The sequence below is a fragment of the Bombus huntii genome, unplaced genomic scaffold (genome assembly GCF_024542735.1).
Source record: "Bombus huntii isolate Logan2020A unplaced genomic scaffold, iyBomHunt1.1 ctg00000062.1, whole genome shotgun sequence".
NCBI classification, from domain to species: Eukaryota; Metazoa; Arthropoda; class Insecta; order Hymenoptera; family Apidae; genus Bombus; species Bombus huntii.
This window is the reverse complement of record NW_026099323.1, coordinates 162655-188609: the sequence shown is the minus strand read 5'-3', so window position 1 is coordinate 188609 and position 25955 is coordinate 162655. Positions and strand designations below refer to the sequence as shown.

The 25955-nt window shown below is 33.8% G+C and overlaps 3 protein-coding genes across 20 annotated transcripts in view; 1 reads left to right on the top strand and 2 right to left on the bottom strand.

Moving 5' to 3' along the window:
* The window catches only part of LOC126876035 (venom serine protease Bi-VSP-like), a 44962-nt gene extending 40550 nt beyond the window's left edge, over nucleotides 1-4412 (bottom strand). For 3 of the 4 annotated variants that reach the window (XR_007693884.1, XR_007693883.1, XR_007693887.1), the window contains exon 1: nucleotides 3472-4412. The gene's annotated coding sequence lies outside the window, so the exon portion shown is untranslated. The remainder of the gene's footprint in view (nucleotides 1-3471) is intronic. The other variant, XR_007693879.1, reaches the window with a different exon arrangement.
* LOC126876041 (omega-amidase NIT2-A-like) lies at nucleotides 152-25898 on the top strand. Of its 15 annotated transcripts, none has more exons than XR_007693896.1 (5): nucleotides 152-195; nucleotides 4836-5020; nucleotides 18914-19082; nucleotides 19357-20078; nucleotides 20142-20532. XR_007693896.1 is itself a non-coding variant. In XM_050638962.1 (4 exons), exons 2-4 carry the CDS (start codon nucleotides 4937-4939, stop codon nucleotides 25236-25238), a joined length of 285 nt encoding a protein of 94 aa, XP_050494919.1. In that variant the 5' UTR covers nucleotides 152-195; nucleotides 4836-4936; the 3' UTR covers nucleotides 25239-25898. The 15 variants fall into 15 exon arrangements, 7 of the variants coding, with proteins under 7 accessions (XP_050494919.1, XP_050494918.1, XP_050494917.1 ...); XR_007693893.1 differs by lacking the exon at nucleotides 18914-19082 and adding an exon at nucleotides 5415-5583; XR_007693895.1 differs by lacking the exons at nucleotides 18914-19082; nucleotides 19357-20078; nucleotides 20142-20532 and adding exons at nucleotides 5415-5583; nucleotides 5858-6156; nucleotides 6308-6741.
* On the bottom strand, nucleotides 13982-16978 carry LOC126876036 (venom serine protease Bi-VSP-like). The gene is made up of 3 exons (XM_050638952.1): nucleotides 16860-16978; nucleotides 15950-16240; nucleotides 13982-15768 (listed from the first exon to the last, which is right to left on the bottom strand). Exons 1-3 carry the CDS (start codon nucleotides 16960-16962, stop codon nucleotides 15743-15745), a joined length of 420 nt encoding a protein of 139 aa, XP_050494909.1. The 5' UTR covers nucleotides 16963-16978; the 3' UTR covers nucleotides 13982-15742.
* Nucleotides 25899-25955: the final 57 nt, after the last annotated feature.

Below are 25955 nucleotides of genomic sequence, written 5' to 3'. Positions count from 1 at the left end.
CACCATTGCAAAGCGCCATTACTCGCGCAACGGTCACAAACGAATTGACGTAACACAAAGAAACCTGCGCAGCAGCACTGAACAGATATTGACGTCATACGAAGAGTGCAGATGGATCAATACGGTCGACAGAAGTTTTAACTATCTGGAGTGCGGATAAATTTTTACTGAGAGTCGTATAGGAATCTATAATCTGTAAGTACACCTTTGGCTGAATGGAAATTTCTCTTACATATAGTCAAAAATGCAGAAACTGTGTATTGAATTGGAAAGTGATAAAAAATAAGTGAAGTTTCGAGGTTGCATGTGATTGCATGAGTACACAGGACGTTTTTAGCGAATAAAAAATAATTTTGAAAGACACGAGACTTATCTTGTATTTTATGCACTCTCTGTGTCCGAATTTTCAGAAGCTCTCTATCTTATGAAGTGTTTTAGATTAGCCGGAAAATTTTGTACGTACATACAAGAAGTATACGATCTAAGTGGAATATTCCATTATTCTCTTGATACAACAGAAACGAAATTTACAGAACTTCTCAGAAAGTTGGTTTATTATTACCAAATTAATAGAATTAATATACGTTTATCATCTTTACATACCTAAGTCGTGGAGGTTTATCGTGCGTAAAAAATTAGTGTCGTTTCAAAGTTACATTTCGTACATTTTAAGCCTATAATTTGTAACGTACAAAACAATGTAAATTTGAGCTGTTTCTTATCTCCACAATAAGAAAATCCAACTTTACGTTTTTTACACAATGATATTTATGGAACAGTAATATCATATTATTGCATCGCTTGGAGAATGAAGTCAAGGTACGATGTGACCCTAGTGTAAACGCTGGGATACCCAGCTGTGCCACACTTATAAGCATAAGACACAATACCTATTAAATACGAGGTTAATTCATGTTGTATCAGCAGTGGTCCGCCACGGTCAGCCTGAAAGGATCGTTAAATTTTTAATCAAAGATACTGAAATATATCGATCGAATTGCATTGAAATTATACTTATATACAGTAATAATCTTCTATTGATTTGTGTATTGAAATACTCCAATTTATAACGTACATGTTATATGTATTTTGAGCAAAACTAAGATTAGAAGGAAATTAGATTAAATACCATAACGAGGTGTGAGAAGTGGGCAAAACTATTAAATTGTGTTTATCTATTATTTTTAATGTTTAAGACGTCGATTTGATGTTAATTTGAATTGACGTGTCTTCAGATACCGTATAGTTTGTAGTAACTCTGTAACTTAATTACCGTACAAGAATCCTCTCCACCCTGAGCATGTTCGGCGCATATTATACCATCAGTGATATCAGGTGCATTAGGAAATTTGGAATAAGCTATTTTGCATTCGGCGTTCTTAATCACTGGCATTTGTACTTCCATTAATGCATTAGGTCGTGGTCGTCCTACGAAGAAAATGAGAAAGATATTTAAGACTGGAACTGTTTAATTTTATTATAAAATTGATATCACTTGCTATATCTTAACGCTCCCCATCCAGCAACAAGGGGGTTATAGCCGACGAAGTTGCTCTTTCGTACAAATGGGATATACGTACCCTGAAAAATAAAAAAATAAATGAAAATGCAGGAAACGAATGACCAAAAGTATGAGAAAGAATTGTACACGCTTTATGACACAATATATGTGTACAGTAAGAAATTTCAGGATATGATACTTCAGTAATACTCAATAGCATATATATATATATTTGAGGACTTACTCGAAAATGGCACCTCCTCCACCTATCTAAGAATGGCAATATTATGATTGTGTATGTTTTCTATTCCATCCATATGTGCACAATGTGCTGCGGTTAAAACATGCCTAGCCGATATCAGGGAACCTCCGCACTTCCATAGTGGTTTGTCTGGGTTTCGGGGATTACGAAAACCTAATGCAGCGATCCATGGCCAAGCGCCTAAAATGCAATAGTCATAGTTGTGAATATACATAATTTTTTCTCACATAACGAGTAACAACGATTATTACCTATTCGATATTCGATCATACAGCAGACGATAAGTACATACGTACAAATACTCTGAAATAGAGATTTGATAAAGACAGAAATTAAATTTTTATTCCAGTGGAATACAAATTATTAAATAATTCTATATAATTTCTATTTGAACTATACTGAACTATAAAGTTCAAACGTGTAATTTCTGCCCTAACAGTTTTTGATCTCTATCCATATTATTACTCCTATATCAATTTTTTATTTCAAGCAAAAAGATACTCTTCCTAACATGAAGTAAAAGAAAGAAATAATTCAAGTTAATAAGTAAAGTTACTACCGATAAAATCATAGCATTATTATTTAGTCTAATTGAAATGTACATTGATGTGCTGTTTAATGCCTTTAAAGTTCATGCTTTGCAGTAAATGGCTTATTATTAATCGGAAAGAAAGACATAAAACGTACCAAGTTCAGCTGGTTTACCATCGACCACCCTGGTATGAGAGACGTTGCTAAAACCACAGTATGGTGGTCGCAAAGCCTTATACTTATACACAGTTTTTATTAAAATTTCTCTCTTCTCTTTGTTTGGATCGTTCGGACAGCAAACGATCGTAACATTGACCTGGTATCTGCACACTGATCGTCTATAAAAATCGGTGGCTGTACGGTACTGTATCTGCCATATTTCTTGCAGAGGTTTACATTTTCTGTAGTCAAGGCACCTGCCTTCTTGATTGTCCGGTGTGGTACATTCTGGATCAAACAATTTTAAAACATTTATACAGTTCAAAGATGCGTAAGAAAGCGACACCGATTACTCAACTTTCGAAGTAAAAAGCCGATCAAGTCCACCGGATTGCCCTACAGACACGTATTAATCCGTAAGAGTTAGTCATCATGTTGATAATAATTATCTAAAGAAACTTTTCACGTAAAAATATAAAATTTTAATTGATTAGATATTGTGTTAGCCATACTTAAGAAAGAAAATGAAAATGAATGAAATGAAAGAAAAGGACTACCTTCAACCTCATGTTTTAAATAAACACTTTGTCAGTTTTGCGGTAAATAAATTCTTAGGAATTCAGGACAGTTTTTAGTGAATCATTTTGTTTCGACCGTTCGCGGAGAGACGCGATCGCGAGATAGCACGTCAACGAGAGTTGTAAGTTCCCGTTACGATTAAATAATCGACGCCACGAACTGATCGATCCCCTTATTTCGATTATGATAATAAGGGTAGTTCAATGAAATTCCACAGAATTAACACAAATAAATTAATGTTTATTTCAACAACTTATTAACTAGAAAGATATAAATGGAACAAAAAAAATGTAACTGCGTTTTGGTTGATAAGTAATGCGCGACATACCACATGTGTTGACGGTTCGACTTCTCGAAAAGTTCTGAACGCCTTTCGATTTTTTTCGTTTTTTCTGGAAGGCGACCCCCACTACGTTCGGATCACGCCACATTCTTTTACTGCGAGGTAAAATACGGGCCACGAGTCGACGTTTCTGGAAGTCGCCCTGCTTAATGAACCATGCGCTTGCCACTACAATGTTTGTTTGCCGGGCAGACGCGACGATCCGTCTGCGACATTATAGTGCCGCGATCGATAGTTAAGAATATGACCTATGGTAAGCCGCATGGCGTAACATTCTCCCCCCGTTGAGAGGGTACCGATCAAACTAGCGAGGTGTGGTTGAAGTTCCCATCTTATTTCGGCTCGGTGGCTAGTTGTTCGGGTTTCTCGAGATCGGGTTGAATTGGCAGTGGGACAAGCCTTTTGACGCCCCGATCCAAAATGCTCTTTGCCGTCTGAACTGTAGCTGTCCGGATGACACCATCGGCGCCTGAATGAACCTTGATAACTCGGCCCAGAGGCCAATGCATGGAGGGAACGTTGTCCTCTCTGAGGATGACGATTGTGCCCTTTTGGATGCTGTGTCCACCCTTGCTCCATTTATTGCGGTTGGTTAGCTCGTTCAAATACTCCTTATGCCAGCGGTTCCAAAAATGTTGTTTAAGCTGTTGGATATGCTGCCATTTGGAGAGTCGGTTCGATGGAATGTCTCTGAAATCTCGATCACGTAAGCACATTAATGAATCGCCAATGAGGAAATGTCCGGGAGTGAGGGCTAGGAGATCATTTGGATCGGTGGAGATAGGAGTTAGCGGGCGGGAATTGAGGACTGCTTCTATTTCTATGATAAGAGTATTACGGTGTTAAGCTCATATGTTTCTGTTTCTCCACTCGCGCTGCGCCATAATATCCTTTGATATTTCCGATCCTCTGGTCGTACGAGGAATTGCCGATACATTTTCTCGATCTCGCCAGTGAGTACGTACTGATGAGCGCGGAATCTAATTAATATACAAAATAAATTGTGAATTGATTCGAGAATATAGGATTTCCCCATTTTCATGATTATCGTGATTTTTGTATAAATATATTTTTTAAGATACTAATAATTAGGTACTTATAAATTAGTATTATCAATTATTTTGCATTTATAATTCCGCCTCTAGTATAAGTGTTAATTGAAAACTAACTTTATGTTTCAAAAAGTACTAGCAAAGTCGTTGAGTAACAAGCCACTGATGCTAACACAAATAGCATTGTCGTAATTAAATATTTCTAAATATTCATTTTTCATTTTGAACCTGTAGAAACAATTTATTATATATACTATTAGCTAAGTAATTGCATATTTAATTAAGTCGAAATATAAAACTTAGTTATTTTAATAATTTAAAAAATAAAAAACTGACAAACATTTCAATTTAATTTATGGTTGGAACAAAAGACAGTTATTTTTCATTAATTGAAATATTGCAATGCAGAGTACTTTCGAAAATACGCCGAGAGTATTCCTGATGGTGAAACGAGCGTTGCTTCATCGAACGCAGCTAAAGAAAACAACATCTATGTAGTTGGTGGTACGATGCCTGAAATAGAGGGCGATAAATTGTACAATACCTGTACTATTTGGGGTCCCGATGGAACTTTGATAGCAAAACACCGAAAGGTAAGTAATATATTCCTTTATGGCTTTGAATTTGAAAATATTGGGGCGAAGAAAGTGACTCTATCTAGGAATAATTTAGGAATATACATATGTACATACGTATACTATAACCAATTCTATAATTTACGGTTTATAGATAACGTTATGATACGGGAAACGCCCATTTTTGTTGTAATGTGTAATATAAATTTTTCACATACTTAAAATATTATTATACTTATTTTTTCTCCTTTTTAAACATTATTAAATGATAAGATTTTTTAATAAAAGAAAGTGATAAAAACGCTGTCAGTTATTAAATAAAAAATAATTAAAGTTTAGGAGTTGGTAACTTTGATATTAAATTACAAAAGTTGCAGCAATAGAATTAGCGACCACATTTTTATGTTATTAGGTACATCTATTCGACATCGACATTCCTAATAAGATTACTTTTCGAGAGAGTGATTCACTCAGTCCTGGTAACTCCCTAACGACGTTCGATGTGAAGGGCTGCAAAATAGGTATTGGCATTTGCTGTGATATTAGATTCGAGGAAATGGCACGCATTTATCGGAACAAAGGTACAGTAACTTAATCGATCAATACTTAACTAGCAAAAAATTAAATATCTTTCTTAAATATATTCTATATAAAATTAATATAATCTGTAACTCTGTATAAAAAGAAGCTTAATTTAAAAAACCAGTATATTTGCTGAAAATGAAACAACTAAAAGAATTAAAAGCACAATAAGAGGACTGTCCTCGCATATTCAGAAATGATGGAATGTGAACCGTGCAACTACGAAGTTAATTGGTATTCGGTGGCTTCATATTTCCTGCTTCTCTGGGTTAGGTTGCCAAATGCTGATATATCCAGCGGCATTCAATATGACCACTGGACCACTGCACTGGTCATTACTTCAGCGTTCCAGAGCGAATGATAATCAATTATACGTTGCCTGCATATCACCGGCTCGTGTTCCTTAAGCAAGTTACGTCGCATGGGGACATACACAGTTGACCAATCCCTGGGGAAAGATTCTTTACGATTTGGAAACTCAAGAGAATATGGCAGTCACCGATATCAAAAAAAAAAAAAAGAAAAAAAAATTTCAACAAATAAATAAATAAAAAAAAAAGTCACCGATATCGGTAATTTACAGCTTAAAATTAAAAGCGAGAGATCCATGATGTAATTAATTTTTAGTCTCGTTAATTTATCGATTTAGCCATCTTCCTCTGTATTTGTTGAATTTATTAGTAAGCATTACTTATTACTTCGTATGTTTCTTTTTTCTATCAGATCTAAAAGTTGTTGAGGAAGTAAGGGCTCAGATACCTACATTTTCTCAGAGACGTACAGATTTGTACGACACTGTCTGTAAGAAGGAGTAACTCTACACTAAAACAGAAAATGTTTTTTTATAATATTTCTACTACGATATCCTTTTTTGTGAATTATTACTAATTTCTTATCATCCATTTCTTGTAAATATATTATATCACGATATTACAGATATATACATAGATATACACGTTAATTAAATCCTCTATATGGTATTTTTATATCAGTGTCATAAACATTGTAAACCGAAAATCTTCTATTACACGCGTACATATACAGTCAATATTATTGTTACATATAGTGATACATACGTTGATCCACACATTAATTAAATCCTCTATATGCTATTTCTACTTTGCTATCTTGAATAGATAAATAACATGTCGCTTCCAGATGTCAAATATTATTTGCCAAATGCACATATAATGATATAATTACATATAATGATAATAATAATATAATAATTATATATAATATTGATAATAATGATATAATTACATATAATGATAATAATAATATAATAATTATATATAATATTGATAATAATGATATAATTACATATAATGATATATACGTTGATCGACACATTAATTATGTCCTCCATATGGTATTTTTATATCGGTGTCATGAACATTTTTCCCCGAACGACCTTCTATCACGCGCGTACGTATATCGAGAATATTATTGTATTATCGTATTATCGAGAATATGTGTTGATATACACATTAATTAAATCCTCTATATAGTATTTTTACTTTGCTATCTTGAATAGATAAATAATCTCGAATATAGACATACAGGTACACTTACGTTGATATACACCTTTGTACAAGGTGTCAAAAAATTTTTTATCACGGCGTTTTTTTAAGACGATTTTATAGCTTCGAAATTGATCTTGACACGATTTTCAATGTCAAATTATTTTTCTATTGCATCATGTGATACTCATTAGGAGGAACAAAACTTCTGTTTTCTTAGAAAAAATGTTTGAAATTTCATTAATTCCTAGATTGATTTTATTTATACTTTAAGGTCAGATATGACATCAAATAATGTCAATACTAATATCTAGTTATTTGTCAATTTACAGCATCTGAAAAACAAGATATCTTCGAGACAGCGTGGGTTTTCTTTCCAACTTTCTTAACTTTCAACAATAAAATTTTCGTCAAACGATACAATCTATCCAACAAAGTTCTTGTACACAGCCAATCTCGTAAGAACATAGATCTTCTTCAAGTATTATTCTTCACAATGCTTCGTGTGGAATTTCTACTTGACGAGTTATTATTAAACGATTAAAAGCTTATTATTATACGATAATGTAATATCGTAGAATAGCTTTGATTGGAGATCGGCTGAAATTAGAAAACACCGTGTACGCCGTCTTTTTGTGGTTTGTTTACATCCAAGAGCGCCTAGTAACAGTGACGCGAGAAAAGATAAGCAGCGTCAAAACAGAAGTACGGTTTCATATTTCAAGGAGTGGCAATCAAGAGGCCAGAGTATGTGAGCCGAAAAGTGTGTGTGTGTGTGTGTGTGTGTGTGTGTGTGTGTGTGTGTGTGAGCGCGCGTGTGCGTGCGTGCGTGCAGGACCGAGCAGGAATGCATTGGCGAGGTTCAGAGTTGATCGAGACGTCGAAGCATAGAGTCGTTAGAATTGAGTTGCGAGTGTTGTCGAGTGTTAGAGTTGCTAGTGAGAGAGAGAGAGAGAGAGAGAGTTACCAAATAGTTGTCAAGTTATTTGTTGTAAATACGAGCGTTGCATTTAGTTTTCCTGTTAATCAAACATCGTTTCTCTGTCTAACTAATATCTGTATTTTCAATCCATTATTAATAAATTATAATTAATCGGACAAAATTACACCTTTAATATATTCCGATATTACATTACCGTTATGTAATATTTATCATGCTTATTTTGTACGTAAAACGAATCGTTGGAATATTCCCGAAGCTAACGAAGCATTTCCCAAAAGTTAAACCGAAGAAATTAACGCGAATAGTTAAGTGAAATTTTTCCATTAACTTGCTGACCAACCGGCAAATAAAAAATCATAAAAATTGTTTCAATGTGTTGAGGTCACGCATAACTTCTTTTTTCATTGACGATTACCAAACAGGTAAAATTTCGAAATTGTACGAAGGCCACGTGACCAGATCGTATTGGAATTTGAAGTGCATGGAAAAAGACAACTCGAAGTACAAACCTTGAGCTGTACTACTCGAAGTACAAACGTGAACTAATGGATGCAGAAAAGCAATTAACGCCAAACATCCGAACAGCATCTTGGAGCCCGTCATTGTTCTGAAATAAAAGAAGTGACGAATTAAAAAGACGCAGGACTAATAATAATAAAGGAAACTTAGTTCGTATTATAAATTGAATTTACATCAGAAAAGAAGCACGATCAAGCGAAACAGATCGTAGAAATGACAAATATCATCGATATACGTTTCAGTGTAATTTCACTTTTGAAAATTATTTAGTTTAATACGATCGTATTCATCGCTCTGAAACTTTCATTGTGCTGCAATTTGTGCTGCGTCTTTTTAATTTCTCTATCTTTCTGTGTTTTCGGAAAAATTACTTGAAAGATTAAGAATTGCTTGCCTTATTTTATTTTCGATTAGTTAGGATTTGATTATTCCAGGTAAGGTTTATTATTTATAACAGGTTTTATCACTTGTTTATTATTTAGGAGTTTGTTATTTTAGGATTAGTACCTTTTAGGATTTCTTATCCTTCGAGTTTCTGTTTCAGATATCTAGGTCTATTTCAAGATGTTTTATTACATTAGGATTATTTATTCGATTAAGATAATTTAAGAGTTTCACAATGTACAAAGAAATAATCGCGTGAAATTTAGATTTATGCTTTAAACGTATTAAACACGCGGTAATTTCAATGTCTATAGCCTCGAACGTGTTCTGATTAGTTGTGTCATTGTCTGTGACATTGAAATCACAAAAATCCATTGCAAGTGTGCTGTCATGCAATGTGGATGTAATTGGGTTTTTTGGGTATTTCCTGTATCATCTGATTTGTACAGTACTATTTTAACGCAAGGACAGGAAAGTTATTATATATTTCCCGTCCATTATTTGAATCGTTGTGAAGTGTAACGAATTATATTCGATTCGAGGAGATGTTAATGAATTACCCATTTCATATGTAATTACATGGAAATAAAAATCATTGCAAAAATAATTGATCTAATGACAACGGAATTTCCAATATTTTTTTGTTTCGTCACGTCTTTTTCATAATATATCTTTTATAGGTACGTGATTTATTAATCGTTCGAATGGAAATAATTATTCGTATAATATTCAAATGATTCTAGCCATAAAATAAATTAAAACGATACCTGTAATGCAATCTGCGTATGACGTCAACCTCGATCTATGCTTATACAAGAAATTTTATCAATCAATGACTAGATATACAATAATCAAATATTATAAAATTTCCTGAAAACCTTTAGGTGTTAATATTAAGGTGTTAATATCTTTAATATTTGCAAGTTATTGTTTAGCGCTAATTAGTTAGAATGTAACAAGTGGTGTACCAGAATTGAGATAATTAAGCCACACGAACAATCTTATTTAGATCTTTTTAATTTTTTAATTCTCTTTTGCTCTAATACTTCGTAAAATTAATCTTCATTAGCTACTACACTTCATAGAATAACAAGAGATAATTTTTCTTATATAACGTTTCATTCATAAAATCTATCATTAAAGTATATCTTCATAAAAATATCATTCCATACTAACGGTATATTTGGTGTCATACGAGATAACAGTTACCAGTGATGACATATGTAACTTTATAAAGATATCTCGTTTTATTATATATTAAAAGAATGTACTCATTGCTGCTATATTTCAGATGAAAAAAAGGTGGCAATGATTTTACAGTAAAATCGTTCGTTTACAACTGATTCATTTACATTTCATGATAATACTGTGCATTCTGAATATGCTATGATTTGGTTTAAAATAATAAATAGTCCATTCTTGCATACTATTGCTCCAGCTTTACTTGTATTATCGATATTGGTATAAATAGAAAGACAATTAATGTCGTTCGAGTCTATTTTCGGATCATTTATATTACGTTTAATCCATATAGTTATTATATGAGACATAGTATCGTAAAATTTGGAAGAATAAAACGTTCGTACAGGAAGTACATTTTATAAGAACTCCAACAAATCTGCGTGTGCACCTAAAATACAAACTGATAGTGATTGTTCATAAGTTTATATACATTATCTAATGTCAATCGAAGGTATCAATTCTTTTTCTCCATAAGAGTACTTCTTCATTTATATGTGTTCAAAAATACATGTGTTCAACCGTGAAGCATATGTCACCTACAACGAAAAAGAGTTTTCCTATACTTAATATTTCCTTTATATACCTATGAAAGTCTATTCTTCGCGTAGTATGAAATTATGAATAAATCTGGAATATTGTTCAATCTGAAAAGAAAAATAACTTATTGACATCATTCATTGATACGAGATTCAGAATGTTTGTTTTGTCTTGCAGAAAAAGAAGGCAGCCCTCCCTTTCTTTTAATGTGAAATAGAAAGCGAAAATTTGAAAACAGATTTTTTGGAAATTTACTTGCAAATATCGTTTTCAATATCGTGATTTTCTTCCCAATGGTACTGTACTTTCAAATTTTCCAGTATCCCTCTAAAAACAAAAAGTCGAACCTCGTTATTGTTAACGTAGGCATTACAAGGAAGAGAAGTATTAGAAAGCAGCTCCTTTTTATTATGGATTTCTTTATAATCATGTAAATAAGAAATTCCGGAAATTTTTTCCTCAAGAATTTAATTCTTGTGTTTTGATTGATAATTATTACACTGCATACTAACTTTTCGCATACTGTTCGCGTCTAACAATTTCCTAATAATAACTACTTCAAAATTACATATGTTCTTGCACGAATTCAAAAGTACGTATGATACAATTACAATTGATTCTAAAATAATAATTATTTAAAGATATTAAGATACTAATTAAACGTTTCACTATATTTCAAAATCTGGAACAACAAATTTTTATTTATAAAAAATGAAACTGTCTTTATATATTCTTTGTCATGATGCTATTTCTTATTACCATGTCGACATTTTTTAAAATTCATTTTGTTATCTCTACGCAATATGAAAATTCATATGCTGCTTAATATTTTTTACATATTATCCATCCACCGCATGATATCTCCTGAAAAATCAAAATATTAATGTTATATTATTACAATGCTTCTTAAATTTCAATTTTTGACAAATTTGAAATCCAATATATTTTGCACAATTATTATTTATCAAAAAATTCCAAGTTAGTAACTTTCTTTTCAAATGGCAAATAACATATACTTTGACTTACCTGTAAGTTTTTGTTCCTAATCATCATTTCCTCTTATAGAACACATCATTATTGTTCTCATAATTACTACCAGTGTCATAGATATTGTAGTGGCTACAACTGAATTAATAGAAAATGATAAATAACTGTGTATAACACTAACACATAATTGTGTATAACAATGACAGATAACTTTTACTTACATATCAGTCGATAAGGGATTACTGTGATATCCTGTTGATGTTTCTTAAGGCACTTGATTAGGTGCGATACGGTATCATTCCTTATGGTATACTGTAGATAAGTATTTTAGAAAATAACAAGAATAAATCTAAATTATTCAGAGGTTCCAGTTTCGGCTTAGACATAAATACAGGACCATTTGCAAAGAAGAAAGGGTGCGTTTCTACAGCCTCGTTATAGTAACCATGAATACCAATCTCTGAATTACTGGTTACTAAACATAAATATCCTATAAAATTTAATATATTTCTTTAATTTTTAATACATACATGAGTTAGTAGTTCTAAATTATGAATCATCCTACCTGTGATATTACACTTTTCCTTATAATATCATCACTCGAGTGAACAACATTAAGATCATGTAAACCATGTCATCCTATCTTACTGTGAAGATACTTAGTTATGTTATCTAACATTATAAAAATATCATCAAATTCAAGTCCTTTTATTCACATCACATGGCCACGACGATCTGGTTCTTCGTTATATAACGTTCTAAAATTTGTCGTATATATAGGATGTACAAACCGTGATATCAAGGTATCAGTTCTTCCTTCCCAAGGGACAGTTTCATTAAAATTCTGATAGAATTAAAAATTAATTATTAATATTCTAACAATCATATATGTTAAATACATTATAGTCAACGATATATACCTGAGCGAATGTAGGGGTGATTCCTTGATAATTATAAATGTCATCAGCCCACATCATTGTGCCACTTCTTTGTACTCCAGCCTCTAGATTAACAGCCTAAACAAACATACGAAATTTTATAGAAGCTGTACAAAATATAGTATATATGCGCAATATTGAAGCGTTCAAGGGGATATAAAGGTAATGTACATCACATACACGTGTACTCTCATGCAACAAAATACAATTAGATTTAATAGTATAAGCTCTTTTATTCATCATAAGAGATTGGAAATTTAAGTGTCTTACGAGGGTGAGTAAAAAGTTACCCGCTCTGTCGGTGTAGAATTTATTTTAAGCAATTGTCAAAAAAGACATACATCATTTTTTGACATAATCACTCGATTTCTGTATACACTTTGTCCATTTGCCGAAGGACCTTTATATTTTCTCATTAAAAAATGTTTTGGGCTGAGCTGCGAACCACGAATGCATCGTCGTCTTCACCTTTTCATCAGCTTTTTCGGCATCCATCTCGCACAAACTTTTTAAAATCCAAATCTGTCGTGCACTATTGCATAAGCAGAGCCGTGGCTGATTTGCAAATGATTTGCCACATTATCCAGTGTCACTCGTCTATTCCATAGAGCATAAGTTCATGAGCACGTTCAATGTTGTCATCGTGGATGTGGACGGGCGTCCAGCTGTTTTTTCATAACACTTGTGCGATCTTCTTTGAACTTTTGTGCCCATTCAAACACACTTCGTGACAAAACACTTTCTCCATAATGTGCATTAAATCTTTGATAAATATAGGCATCAAACATAACCTCCGACCACAAGAAACGAATCACAGCATCCTGCACTGTTTTCCTGCAAATCACCATTGCAAAGCGCCATTACTCGCGCAACGGTCACAAACGAATTGACGTAACACAAAGAAACCTGCGCAGCAGCACTGAACAGATATTGACGTCATACGAAGAGTGCAGATGGATCAATACGGTCGACAGAAGTTTTAACTATCTGGAGTGCGGATAAATTTTTACTGAGAGTCGTATAGGAATCTATAATCTGTAAGTACACCTTTGGCTGAATGGAAATTTCTCTTACATATAGTCAAAAATGCAGAAACTGTGTATTGAATTGGAAAGTGATAAAAAATAAGTGAAGTTTCGAGGTTGCATGTGATTGCATGAGTACACAGGACGTTTTTAGCGAATAAAAAATAATTTTGAAAGACACGAGACTTATCTTGTATTTTATGCACTCTCTGTGTCCGAATTTTCAGAAGCTCTCTATCTTATGAAGTGTTTTAGATTAGCCGGAAAATTTTGTACGTACATACAAGAAGTATACGATCTAAGTGGAATATTCCATTATTCTCTTGATACAACAGAAACGAAATTTACAGAACTTCTCAGAAAGTTGGTTTATTATTACCAAATTAATAGAATTAATATACGTTTATCATCTTTACATACCTAAGTCGTGGAGGTTTATCGTGCGTAAAAAATTAGTGTCGTTTCAAAGTTACATTTCGTACATTTTAAGCCTATAATTTGTAACGTACAAAACAATGTAAATTTGAGCTGTTTCTTATCTCCACAATAAGAAAATCCAACTTTACGTTTTTTACACAATGATATTTATGGAACAGTAATATCATATTATTGCATCGCTTGGAGAATGAAGTCAAGGTACGATGTGACCCTAGTGTAAACGCTGGGATACCCAGCTGTGCCACACTTATAAGCATAAGACACAATACCTATTAAATACGAGGTTAATTCATGTTGTATCAGCAGTGGTCCGCCACGGTCAGCCTGAAAGGATCGTTAAATTTTTAATCAAAGATACTGAAATATATCGATCGAATTGCATTGAAATTATACTTATATACAGTAATAATCTTCTATTGATTTGTGTATTGAAATACTCCAATTTATAACGTACATGTTATATGTATTTTGAGCAAAACTAAGATTAGAAGGAAATTAGATTAAATACCATAACGAGGTGTGAGAAGTGGGCAAAACTATTAAATTGTGTTTATCTATTATTTTTAATGTTTAAGACGTCGATTTGATGTTAATTTGAATTGACGTGTCTTCAGATACCGTATAGTTTGTAGTAACTCTGTAACTTAATTACCGTACAAGAATCCTCTCCACCCTGAGCATGTTCGGCGCATATTATACCATCAGTGATATCAGGTGCATTAGGAAATTTGGAATAAGCTATTTTGCATTCGGCGTTCTTAATCACTGGCATTTGTACTTCCATTAATGCATTAGGTCGTGGTCGTCCTACGAAGAAAATGAGAAAGATATTTAAGACTGGAACTGTTTAATTTTATTATAAAATTGATATCACTTGCTATATCTTAACGCTCCCCATCCAGCAACAAGGGGGTTATAGCCGACGAAGTTGCTCTTTCGTACAAATGGGATATACGTACCCTGAAAAATAAAAAAATAAATGAAAATGCAGGAAACGAATGACCAAAAGTATGAGAAAGAATTGTACACGCTTTATGACACAATATATGTGTACAGTAAGAAATTTCAGGATATGATACTTCAGTAATACTCAATAGCATATATATATATATTTGAGGACTTACTCGAAAATGGCACCTCCTCCACCTATCTAAGAATGGCAATATTATGATTGTGTATGTTTTCTATTCCATCCATATGTGCACAATGTGCTGCGGTTAAAACATGCCTAGCCGATATCAGGGAACCTCCGCACTTCCATAGTGGTTTGTCTGGGTTTCGGGGATTACGAAAACCTAATGCAGCGATCCATGGCCAAGCGCCTAAAATGCAATAGTCATAGTTGTGAATATACATAATTTTTTCTCACATAACGAGTAACAACGATTATTACCTATTCGATATTCGATCATACAGCAGACGATAAGTACATACGTACAAATACTCTGAAATAGAGATTTGATAAAGACAGAAATTAAATTTTTATTCCAGTGGAATACAAATTATTAAATAATTCTATATAATTTCTATTTGAACTATACTGAACTATAAAGTTCAAACGTGTAATTTCTGCCCTAACAGTTTTTGATCTCTATCCATATTATTACTCCTATATCAATTTTTTATTTCAAGCAAAAAGATACTCTTCCTAACATGAAGTAAAAGAAAGAAATAATTCAAGTTAATAAGTAAAGTTACTACCGATAAAATCATAGCATTATTATTTAGTCTAATTGAAATGTACATTGATGTGCTGTTTAATGCCTTTAAAGTTCATGCTTTGCAGTAAATGGCTTATTATTAATCGGAAAGAAAGACATAAAACGTACCAAGTTCAGCTGGTTTACCATCGACCACCCTGGTATGAGAGACGTTGCTAAAACCACAGTATGGTGGTCGCAAAGCCTTATACTTATACACAGTTTTTATTAAAATTTCTCTCTTCTCTTTGTTTGGATCGTTCGGACAGCAAACGATCGTAACATTGACCTGGTATCTGCACACTGATCGTCTATAAAAATCGGTGGCTGTACGGTACTGTATCTGCCATATTTCTTGCAGAGGTTTACATTTTCTGTAGTCAAGGCACCTGCCTTCTTGATTGTCCGGTGTGGTACATTCTGGATCAAACAATTTTAAAACATTTATACAGTTCAAAGATGCGTAAGAAAGCGACACCGATTACTCAACTTTCGAAGTAAAAAGCCGATCAAGTCCACCGGATTGCCCTACAGACACGTATTAATCCGTAAGAGTTAGTCATCATGTTGATAATAATTATCTAAAGAAACTTTTCACGTAAAAATATAAAATTTTAATTGATTAGATATTGTGTTAGCCATACTTAAGAAAGAAAATGAAAATGAATGAAATGAAAGAAAAGGACTACCTTCAACCTCATGTTTTAAATAAACACTTTGTCAGTTTTGCGGTAAATAAATTCTTAGGAATTCAGGACAGTTTTTAGTGAATCATTTTGTTTCGACCGTTCGCGGAGAGACGCGATCGCGAGATAGCACGTCAACGAGAGTTGTAAGTTCCCGTTACGATTAAATAATCGACGCCACGAACTGATCGATCCCCTTATTTCGATTATGATAATAAGGGTAGTTCAATGAAATTCCACAGAATTAACACAAATAAATTAATGTTTATTTCAACAACTTATTAACTAGAAAGATATAAATGGAACAAAAAAAATGTAACTGCGTTTTGGTTGATAAGTAATGCGCGACATACCACATGTGTTGACGGTTCGACTTCTCGAAAAGTTCTGAACGCCTTTCGATTTTTTTCGTTTTTTCTGGAAGGCGACCCCCACTACGTTCGGATCACGCCACATTCTTTTACTGCGAGGTAAAATACGGGCCACGAGTCGACGTTTCTGGAAGTCGCCCTGCTTAATGAACCATGCGCTTGCCACTACAATGTTTGTTTGCCGGGCAGACGCGACGATCCGTCTGCGACATTATAGTGCCGCGATCGATAGTTAAGAATATGACCTATGGTAAGCCGCATGGCGTAACATTCTCCCCCCGTTGAGAGGGTACCGATCAAACTAGCGAGGTGTGGTTGAAGTTCCCATCTTATTTCGGCTCGGTGGCTAGTTGTTCGGGTTTCTCGAGATCGGGTTGAATTGGCAGTGGGACAAGCCTTTTGACGCCCCGATCCAAAATGCTCTTTGCCGTCTGAACTGTAGCTGTCCGGATGACACCATCGGCGCCTGAATGAACCTTGATAACTCGGCCCAGAGGCCAATGCATGGAGGGAACGTTGTCCTCTCTGAGGATGACGATTGTGCCCTTTTGGATGCTGTGTCCACCCTTGCTCCATTTATTGCGGTTGGTTAGCTCGTTCAAATACTCCTTATGCCAGCGGTTCCAAAAATGTTGTTTAAGCTGTTGGATATGCTGCCATTTGGAGAGTCGGTTCGATGGAATGTCTCTGAAATCTCGATCACGTAAGCACATTAATGAATCGCCAATGAGGAAATGTCCGGGAGTGAGGGCTAGGAGATCATTTGGATCGGTGGAGATAGGAGTTAGCGGGCGGGAATTGAGGACTGCTTCTATTTCTATGATAAGAGTATTACGGTGTTAAGCTCATATGTTTCTGTTTCTCCACTCGCGCTGCGCCATAATATCCTTTGATATTTCCGATCCTCTGGTCGTACGAGGAATTGCCGATACATTTTCTCGATCTCGCCAGTGAGTACGTACTGATGAGCGCGGAATCTAATTAATATACAAAATAAATTGTGAATTGATTCGAGAATATAGGATTTCCCCATTTTCATGATTATCGTGATTTTTGTATAAATATATTTTTTAAGATACTAATAATTAGGTACTTATAAATTAGTATTATCAATTATTTTGCATTTATAATTCCGCCTCTAGTATAAGTGTTAATTGAAAACTAACTTTATGTTTCAAAAAGTACTAGCAAAGTCGTTGAGTAACAAGCCACTGATGCTAACACAAATAGCATTGTCGTAATTAAATATTTCTAAATATTCATTTTTCATTTTGAACCTGTAGAAACAATTTATTATATATACTATTAGCTAAGTAATTGCATATTTAATTAAGTCGAAATATAAAACTTAGTTATTTTAATAATTTAAAAAATAAAAAACTGACAAACATTTCAATTTAATTTATGGTTGGAACAAAAGACAGTTATTTTTCATTAATTGAAATATTGCAATGCAGAGTACTTTCGAAAATACGCCGAGAGTATTCCTGATGGTGAAACGAGCGTTGCTTCATCGAACGCAGCTAAAGAAAACAACATCTATGTAGTTGGTGGTACGATGCCTGAAATAGAGGGCGATAAATTGTACAATACCTGTACTATTTGGGGTCCCGATGGAACTTTGATAGCAAAACACCGAAAGGTAAGTAATATATTCCTTTATGGCTTTGAATTTGAAAATATTGGGGCGAAGAAAGTGACTCTATCTAGGAATAATTTAGGAATATACATATGTACATACGTATACTATAACCAATTCTATAATTTACGGTTTATAGATAACGTTATGATACGGGAAACGCCCATTTTTGTTGTAATGTGTAATATAAATTTTTCACATACTTAAAATATTATTATACTTATTTTTTCTCCTTTTTAAACATTATTAAATGATAAGATTTTTTAATAAAAGAAAGTGATAAAAACGCTGTCAGTTATTAAATAAAAAATAATTAAAGTTTAGGAGTTGGTAACTTTGATATTAAATTACAAAAGTTGCAGCAATAGAATTAGCGACCACATTTTTATGTTATTAGGTACATCTATTCGACATCGACATTCCTAATAAGATTACTTTTCGAGAGAGTGATTCACTCAGTCCTGGTAACTCCCTAACGACGTTCGATGTGAAGGGCTGCAAAATAGGTATTGGCATTTGCTGTGATATTAGATTCGAGGAAATGGCACGCATTTATCGGAACAAAGGTACAGTAACTTAATCGATCAATACTTAACTAGCAAAAAATTAAATATCTTTCTTAAATATATTCTATATAAAATTAATATAATCTGTAACTCTGTATAAAAAGAAGCTTAATTTAAAAAACCAGTATATTTGCTGAAAATGAAACAACTAAAAGAATTAAAAGCACAATAAGAGGACTGTCCTCGCATATTCAGAAATGATGGAATGTGAACCGTGCAACTACGAAGTTAATTGGTATTCGGTGGCTTCATATTTCCTGCTTCTCTGGGTTAGGTTGCCAAATGCTGATATATCCAGCGGCATTCAATATGACCACTGGACCACTGCACTGGTCATTACTTCAGCGTTTCAGAGCGAATGGTAATCAATTATACGTTGCCTGCATATCACCGGCTCCTGTTCCTTAAGCAAGTTACGTCGCATGGGGACATACACAGTTGACCAATCCCTGGGGAAAGATTCTTTACGATTTGGAAACTCAAGAGAATATGGCAGTCACCGATATCAAAAAAAAAAAAAAAAAAAAAAAAAAAAAAAACTGGCGAACCGTGTGTTACCACAACGAGACACGCGATGCTATTTGTCGCTTTAAATTGTGCCGCAACTCGTTTTTGAGATCTTTGCCAGGGGCTCGTTAAAACATGTTGAAAATATATTTCTGGCTTTTCTGGGGTTTAACTGAAATATGACAAATAACGTTGTAAAACATATGTACTTATGACTTACAGAGTAATTGAGTGTACAAAATATATAGTATACAAAATAGCCAGCGATTTAGGGCTTTAAAAGATCAAAAGGAAAAAAAAGAAAAGAAAAGAAGAAAGATAATATGTTGTGGCAGTCTAAGTCGATCTAAGAAAATAGATAAAGGGAGGGAGGGGCAAAGCTAGTTAATCTGGAAAAAATCCAAGCGTCAATTTCAAGCATTTACAGAGAATCAAGCGGGCTGGTTAAAGTCGTGAGTTGAGCAATTATCCCGCGTTAGGTTCAATCAGGTTAGTCCCACGCGAAATTGATCCAACCATGCGAAAACGAGTGTATTCTGATTTTTGTCGCAGATACTTCTGGCTAGTGCAGTACCTACACGGTGGTTGTTGAAATAGCCGCTTCTCATCTATTTTCCGCAGCGCGGACATCATCCTTTGATCCCTTACGACTAACGAAGTTTTCGAAGATGTACGGCAGTTTGAGATTCTACTTGAAAATGATCATGATTGCGGTCTGTGTGCCGTCTGCTCTTCTTTTTGTCCTTCCGTTAAAGACTGGTAAGTTGATACTGATTAATTATGCGATCGAAACCATATATAATGGCTACAAAAATGCCGCTAATATAATATTCCTCCTTTCTTTTATCTGTCTGCCTCTCAGGTCGTTTTACTAATTACAATAAGTAATTTCGACTTCTTTGCGCTCTCTTTTAACGCATTCGAGACCGAAAGAAATTCATATCAGTCATATATATATATATATATATATATAAGAAAGATATATATACAAGATATATATACAAGAAAGAAGATACAAGAAAGAAGATACAAGAAAGAAGGAATATTATATTAGCGGCATTTTTGTAGCCATTATATATGGTTTCGATGGCATAATTAATCAGTATCAACTTACCAGTTTTTAACGGAAGGACAGAAAGAAGAGCACACGGCACACAGACCGCAATCATGATCATTTTCAAGTAGAATCTCAAACTGCCGTACATCTTCGAAAACTTCGTTAGTCGTAAGGGATCAAAGGATGATGTCCGCGCTGCGGAAAATAGATGAGAAGCGGCTATTTCAACAACCACCGTGTAGGTACTGCACTAGCCAGAAGTATCTGCGACAGAAATCAGAATACACTCGTTTTCGCATGGTTGGATCAATTTCGCGTGGGACTAACCTGATTGAACCTAACGCGGGATAATTGCTCAACTCACGACTTTAACCAGCCCGCTTGATTCTCTGTAAATGCTTGAAATTGACGCTTGGATTTTTTCCAGATTAACTAGCTTTGCCCCTCCCTCCCTTTATCTATTTTCTTAGATCGACTTAGACTGCCACAACATATTATCTTTCTTCTTTTCTTTCCTTTTCTTTCCTTTTGATCTTTTAAAGCCCTAAATCGCTGGCTATTTTGTATACTATATATTTTGTACACTCAATTACTCTGTAAGTCATAAGTACATATGTTTTACAACGTTATTTGTCATATTTCAGTTAAACCCCAGAAAAGCCAGAAATATATTTTCAGCATGTTTTAACGCGCCCCTGGCAAAGATCTCAAAAACGAGTTGCGGCACAATTTAAAGCGACAAATAGCATCGCGTGTCTCGTTGTGGTAACACACGGTTCGCCAGCTTTTTAAAAGCGCTCTCCGTCTGCTTTTTCCTCTCTTCCCTGTCTCTTCGTTTTTCCTTAACAAGCAAAACCATTTTCGCGAGGACGAGAGTACGGAAATGACGTACTGGCAATTTTGTTTTGTGATAATACAAGCAGCTCGGTTTCAGTGAATTAAACTTGGCCCCAAGCTTCTACTTATCCCTACCTTCCTTTCCTTTATTTTCCCTTCTATATCTGTTTTGCGGTTTTCCACATTTCCATCACAATAAACCATGTTTTTTCTCGATTTTACATGTTAGCCAATGATTCACGGCAAAAGCGTCGACTGTAAAAATATTTGTAGTTGCAATAGCAACAAGTATGTTTTCTCAAATAGAAAATATTGGGAGCGTACACGCTGGCAAAACAATTCATGAATAGCTCGTCCTCTGCTTGTTATTTGTTTCGATACTGTTAGCAAACAAATTCATGAAACATACTGGTATAGCGTAAAATGAACATAAAAGTTTTGCGTACACTTGAGAGCTGAACTTTGGTTGTTATACGTATATTATACATATACGCACACAGTTATGTATATGTATATATATATAGAAAATTCCTTAGAACCTTGAGCTTAATAACATATTAAAATCATTAACATTAAGGAGGTGAACTTTACTTACCAATTACCAAAGTTTCTTCCGCCAAATAATACATAAAAATTGAAAAAGATAATGTAACTAGTTTTAACTTTTTTTTGTGTTATAATTTGAATCACTCGATTTATCCGACTGAGGATGGTCGATCGCAATCTCAATTTATACGTATTCTCATCGCATGAAATAGATCACATGAGGGATTTTCAAAAGTCGATGGAATATTAATCGCGATTAATTATTTGTAGGTGTATTCTGTGCGGCTAAAGCAGTCACCTAATGAATTATTGAGTACCAGGAATGTTAGCGGTAAACAGGATTGCGGCTATGAATGATTCTCTAATGTCTATATTAGAGATGAATTTGATAATTTATCCTCATAATATGCAATCCGCTTTTAAGTGGAAATCATAATTAACAATTTCTGTTTGATTAAATATGAAGAGCAGATAAATCTATACGCTTAAATCAATATTAGAATTTCTTAACATTTTTATCAAATATTTTAGCACTGTAAAAGCGTCGTAGTAGAGAAATATTAGGTTGTTCCAAAAGTTTCTTTCGTTTTATAAGAAAGTAATAGATGTACAACATTTTTCGTTTTATATTATTTTATTGAATTACGTGTGATCCACCTTTTTCCAATTTAATGTAAAATAATATAGAATAACATAAAACAAAATATGTTATGCATCTGTCATTTCTTTATAAAACGAAAGAAACTTGGGACAACCTAATAGGAATTTACTTTTATTATCCATTATAAAAATGGATTGTTAATCCTCTAGGAGATACGAACAATATAATTGCAATTAATAAGGAATAAGCTAGCATAACTTAAACCAGCTTTTGCAGAAAGCTATTAGCTAAAGATGTTTATTAAACAATGACAACACGAATTTTCTTAAGTACCCCATTTGGTACTTAATCTACTTCGTAAGTACTGTGTGTCCTAGCCTTCAAAGGATGCAATTTTAACCAGAATGTTTCACATTACTTACCCGTATTATTTCCTTGTAATATAATTTATATTTACATTATCTACGTTACGTTACATTCTACGCGTTAATGTAATGTGATTTTTATTTCTAATCGAAGTTATTCAAACTTTGTAGTATCTCAATAAAAAATTAACAGCCTGCAAAAACTTCACAGAAGCATTAGTTTCTTCGAAACTATTGAATTCAAATGGCTAATATTCCTTAACAATATGCACTCGACGACGTTTATCGAGAGAAGTATGTGGCGTAATAGTTAAACTTTCAATTCATATACATATATCGTTTATGAAAAAGTAGTCATTCTGCTTTTGTGATCTGTGACACACTATAAATTCTCATAAGCTAACCAACGCGTAATCTTCTGTAACGTATTAATATAATATAAGTATGTATATCTCGACTTTGAGCAACCAATTGGTGCTAAATAAGCTTTAGTACATACTTCTTACACGTAACAAAAGACCAGTTAACATCTCTGCTCTTAAAAGAAAAACGAAAGAAGCTCTGAAAAGCTGCAGAGTTCAGGTCGAATAACACCAGCTCAGATAAATGACCCTCTAACTTACCTTTGTCCTCATCGACGTCAGTGATTTTAAAGCTAGTTATAAAGTGCACTCCTCAGCCAGCGTCCACGGCAGTCAATATTATTTAACGGGTCTTAACGCGATGTAAAAAGGGAAAAAGGAGGAAAGAAGGAACAGGGAAGCAAAGAGAAGAGACAAATTTTTCATTTTCTCGAAACTGGATCAAGTTTCAGGCTGCTCGCCAAAGAGTCTGTAGCTAACGAGACAAGATTAGACAAACCACGCTTTAAAATTGCCACAGAACTATAATAATCCTCGAAATCAATACGATTCGTCGATCCATCGCCTGATTAAAAAATGAGATAGGATGAAGCTCACTAGTCGGCCTTTGAACTTTCAATAGCGCTTACGGCTCGTATACTCTAGTTTGAATGCTACAATGTAAGCCAAGTCAGCTGTAACTAGCGTTCGCGTGATTGTCGCTATCTATTATTCACGCGTTACACGTTCACCAGACAAACGCGTCTACCGGTTGACATTGTTTTCTGTCCTGAGTTTCAAAGCAATTATGTTGCTTCGTGTAATCAAATCTCGCCAAACTAACGATAAGTTCTTGTTTGACCTTACACAGTTATTAAAACTATACAAGTTAAACCAATCTAGCCTAAACAAGTAATGTCGTTATATATTCTTTTTTAAATCTATATATTGTTTAATAAATCGTGGTTAGGATATAGTAGCTGACAAAAATATTCGGATAAATATATTGTAGAAACATTTTAGGAGTGTATTATGCATAGTGGCACTATTTAATACTGTACTGTGACTATCATGGTCGTGTTGGTATTATTCGAAACTAATCTGAAAATCTGTATGGAATTTGTAAGATATTTAGTACGAGTACTGTGCATTACTGATATGTACACAACCGAGACGAGATAACGAAGGTACTGCTCTCCATCGTTCATCGCTACGCGTTGCTAATAGCAACGTATAATGCATATATATCTCGCAAAGACCATAAAAGTACCCAATGGAACCACGTTTAATATTTGATAATAATGTCCCATTACAGTTTCGTCATTTTCAATTAATTAAACACGACCCTCTCTTTAAAAATTAGAAGATAAAATACGTAATACAAATCTACTCGAAATCTTTTAAACCTTACGGACGACCTTACGGACCTTACTTATGGTCTTTAAAAGCAGCAGGGATTAGCAGAATATTAACTGCGGATTTTTCTTGGACCGCAGCATGCAATATGAAATATGGTTATTAAAATGTACACTGAAAATTTCATATCCATAAGATACTCGTGCTTGTAGAACCTTGAAAATGAATTCTTAACCCAAATAGTCGACCGCGATACTCGAGAAATTTTGTGAAGCTGACGTCAATACCAATATGTACCGTCGTTGTGCTATTATTTCGTGATAAACCGTATTGATTGCACTTCCATTTCACGGAATTAATTTTTCCACACAAAAAGTGATAACGATAATCGAAAAAAGAAAAATATACTACCACATTTCGTATCAGCATACACAAGCGCACTCGATTTTACACGAGTATACAATTTGCAAATTCGACGGAACGATCGGATTTAATTATTTTTTCGATATTTCAGGCATCAAGTTCTATTTACACATCGAACGTTGAAATACGGCGAAATACAAAATGTATAAACCACTCTGGACATTAATTAACTTTAAACGTTATTGATTAATTAAAGAAACCAACCATTGTGTTGATTTTTACATTTTGAAAAATTGTTATCCACTTTTGCTTTGTTTAAAAATTGAAAAAAAATACTTTTATTGTAAGTCACGAGTATCTCTTTTATTTATTTAAACTTTAGATCAAATATTACAATTTATAAATATATCATTTATTTAGATATACTTGTAATATCTGTTTTATAAGTTTGTACAACCATTTATCTATTTATCTATTTTATTTGCACATAATCTTTATAGACTGATTTTGTAAGGAATAAAAAATTGTGATTCTATTTAAAAACGATCGTGTCAGACTCAAGTGATAAGCGATATATATTTCAGCGATATATATATTCAGATTTCACCATCACATAAACGGTGCTATTGGAAACGTTTCACAATGGACGTCTTACAAGCGCCTGCGATGTCCGTCATATGTAAAGCTATACCACTAAATCACGGCCGCCATTTAGTGATTAAGGTCGATCACTTAGAGTTGTTAATCCGACATAATGGCGAGCAATACATCGAAGACATTATTGGAAACACAGTTACAGTTTAATTTCATTGAGCTTATTTGCAAATAAATGTGTACAATATATTTTAGAGGTTTTAAATATTATTGCTGACTAAACTTCGCGTCTGCGCATCATCTTTC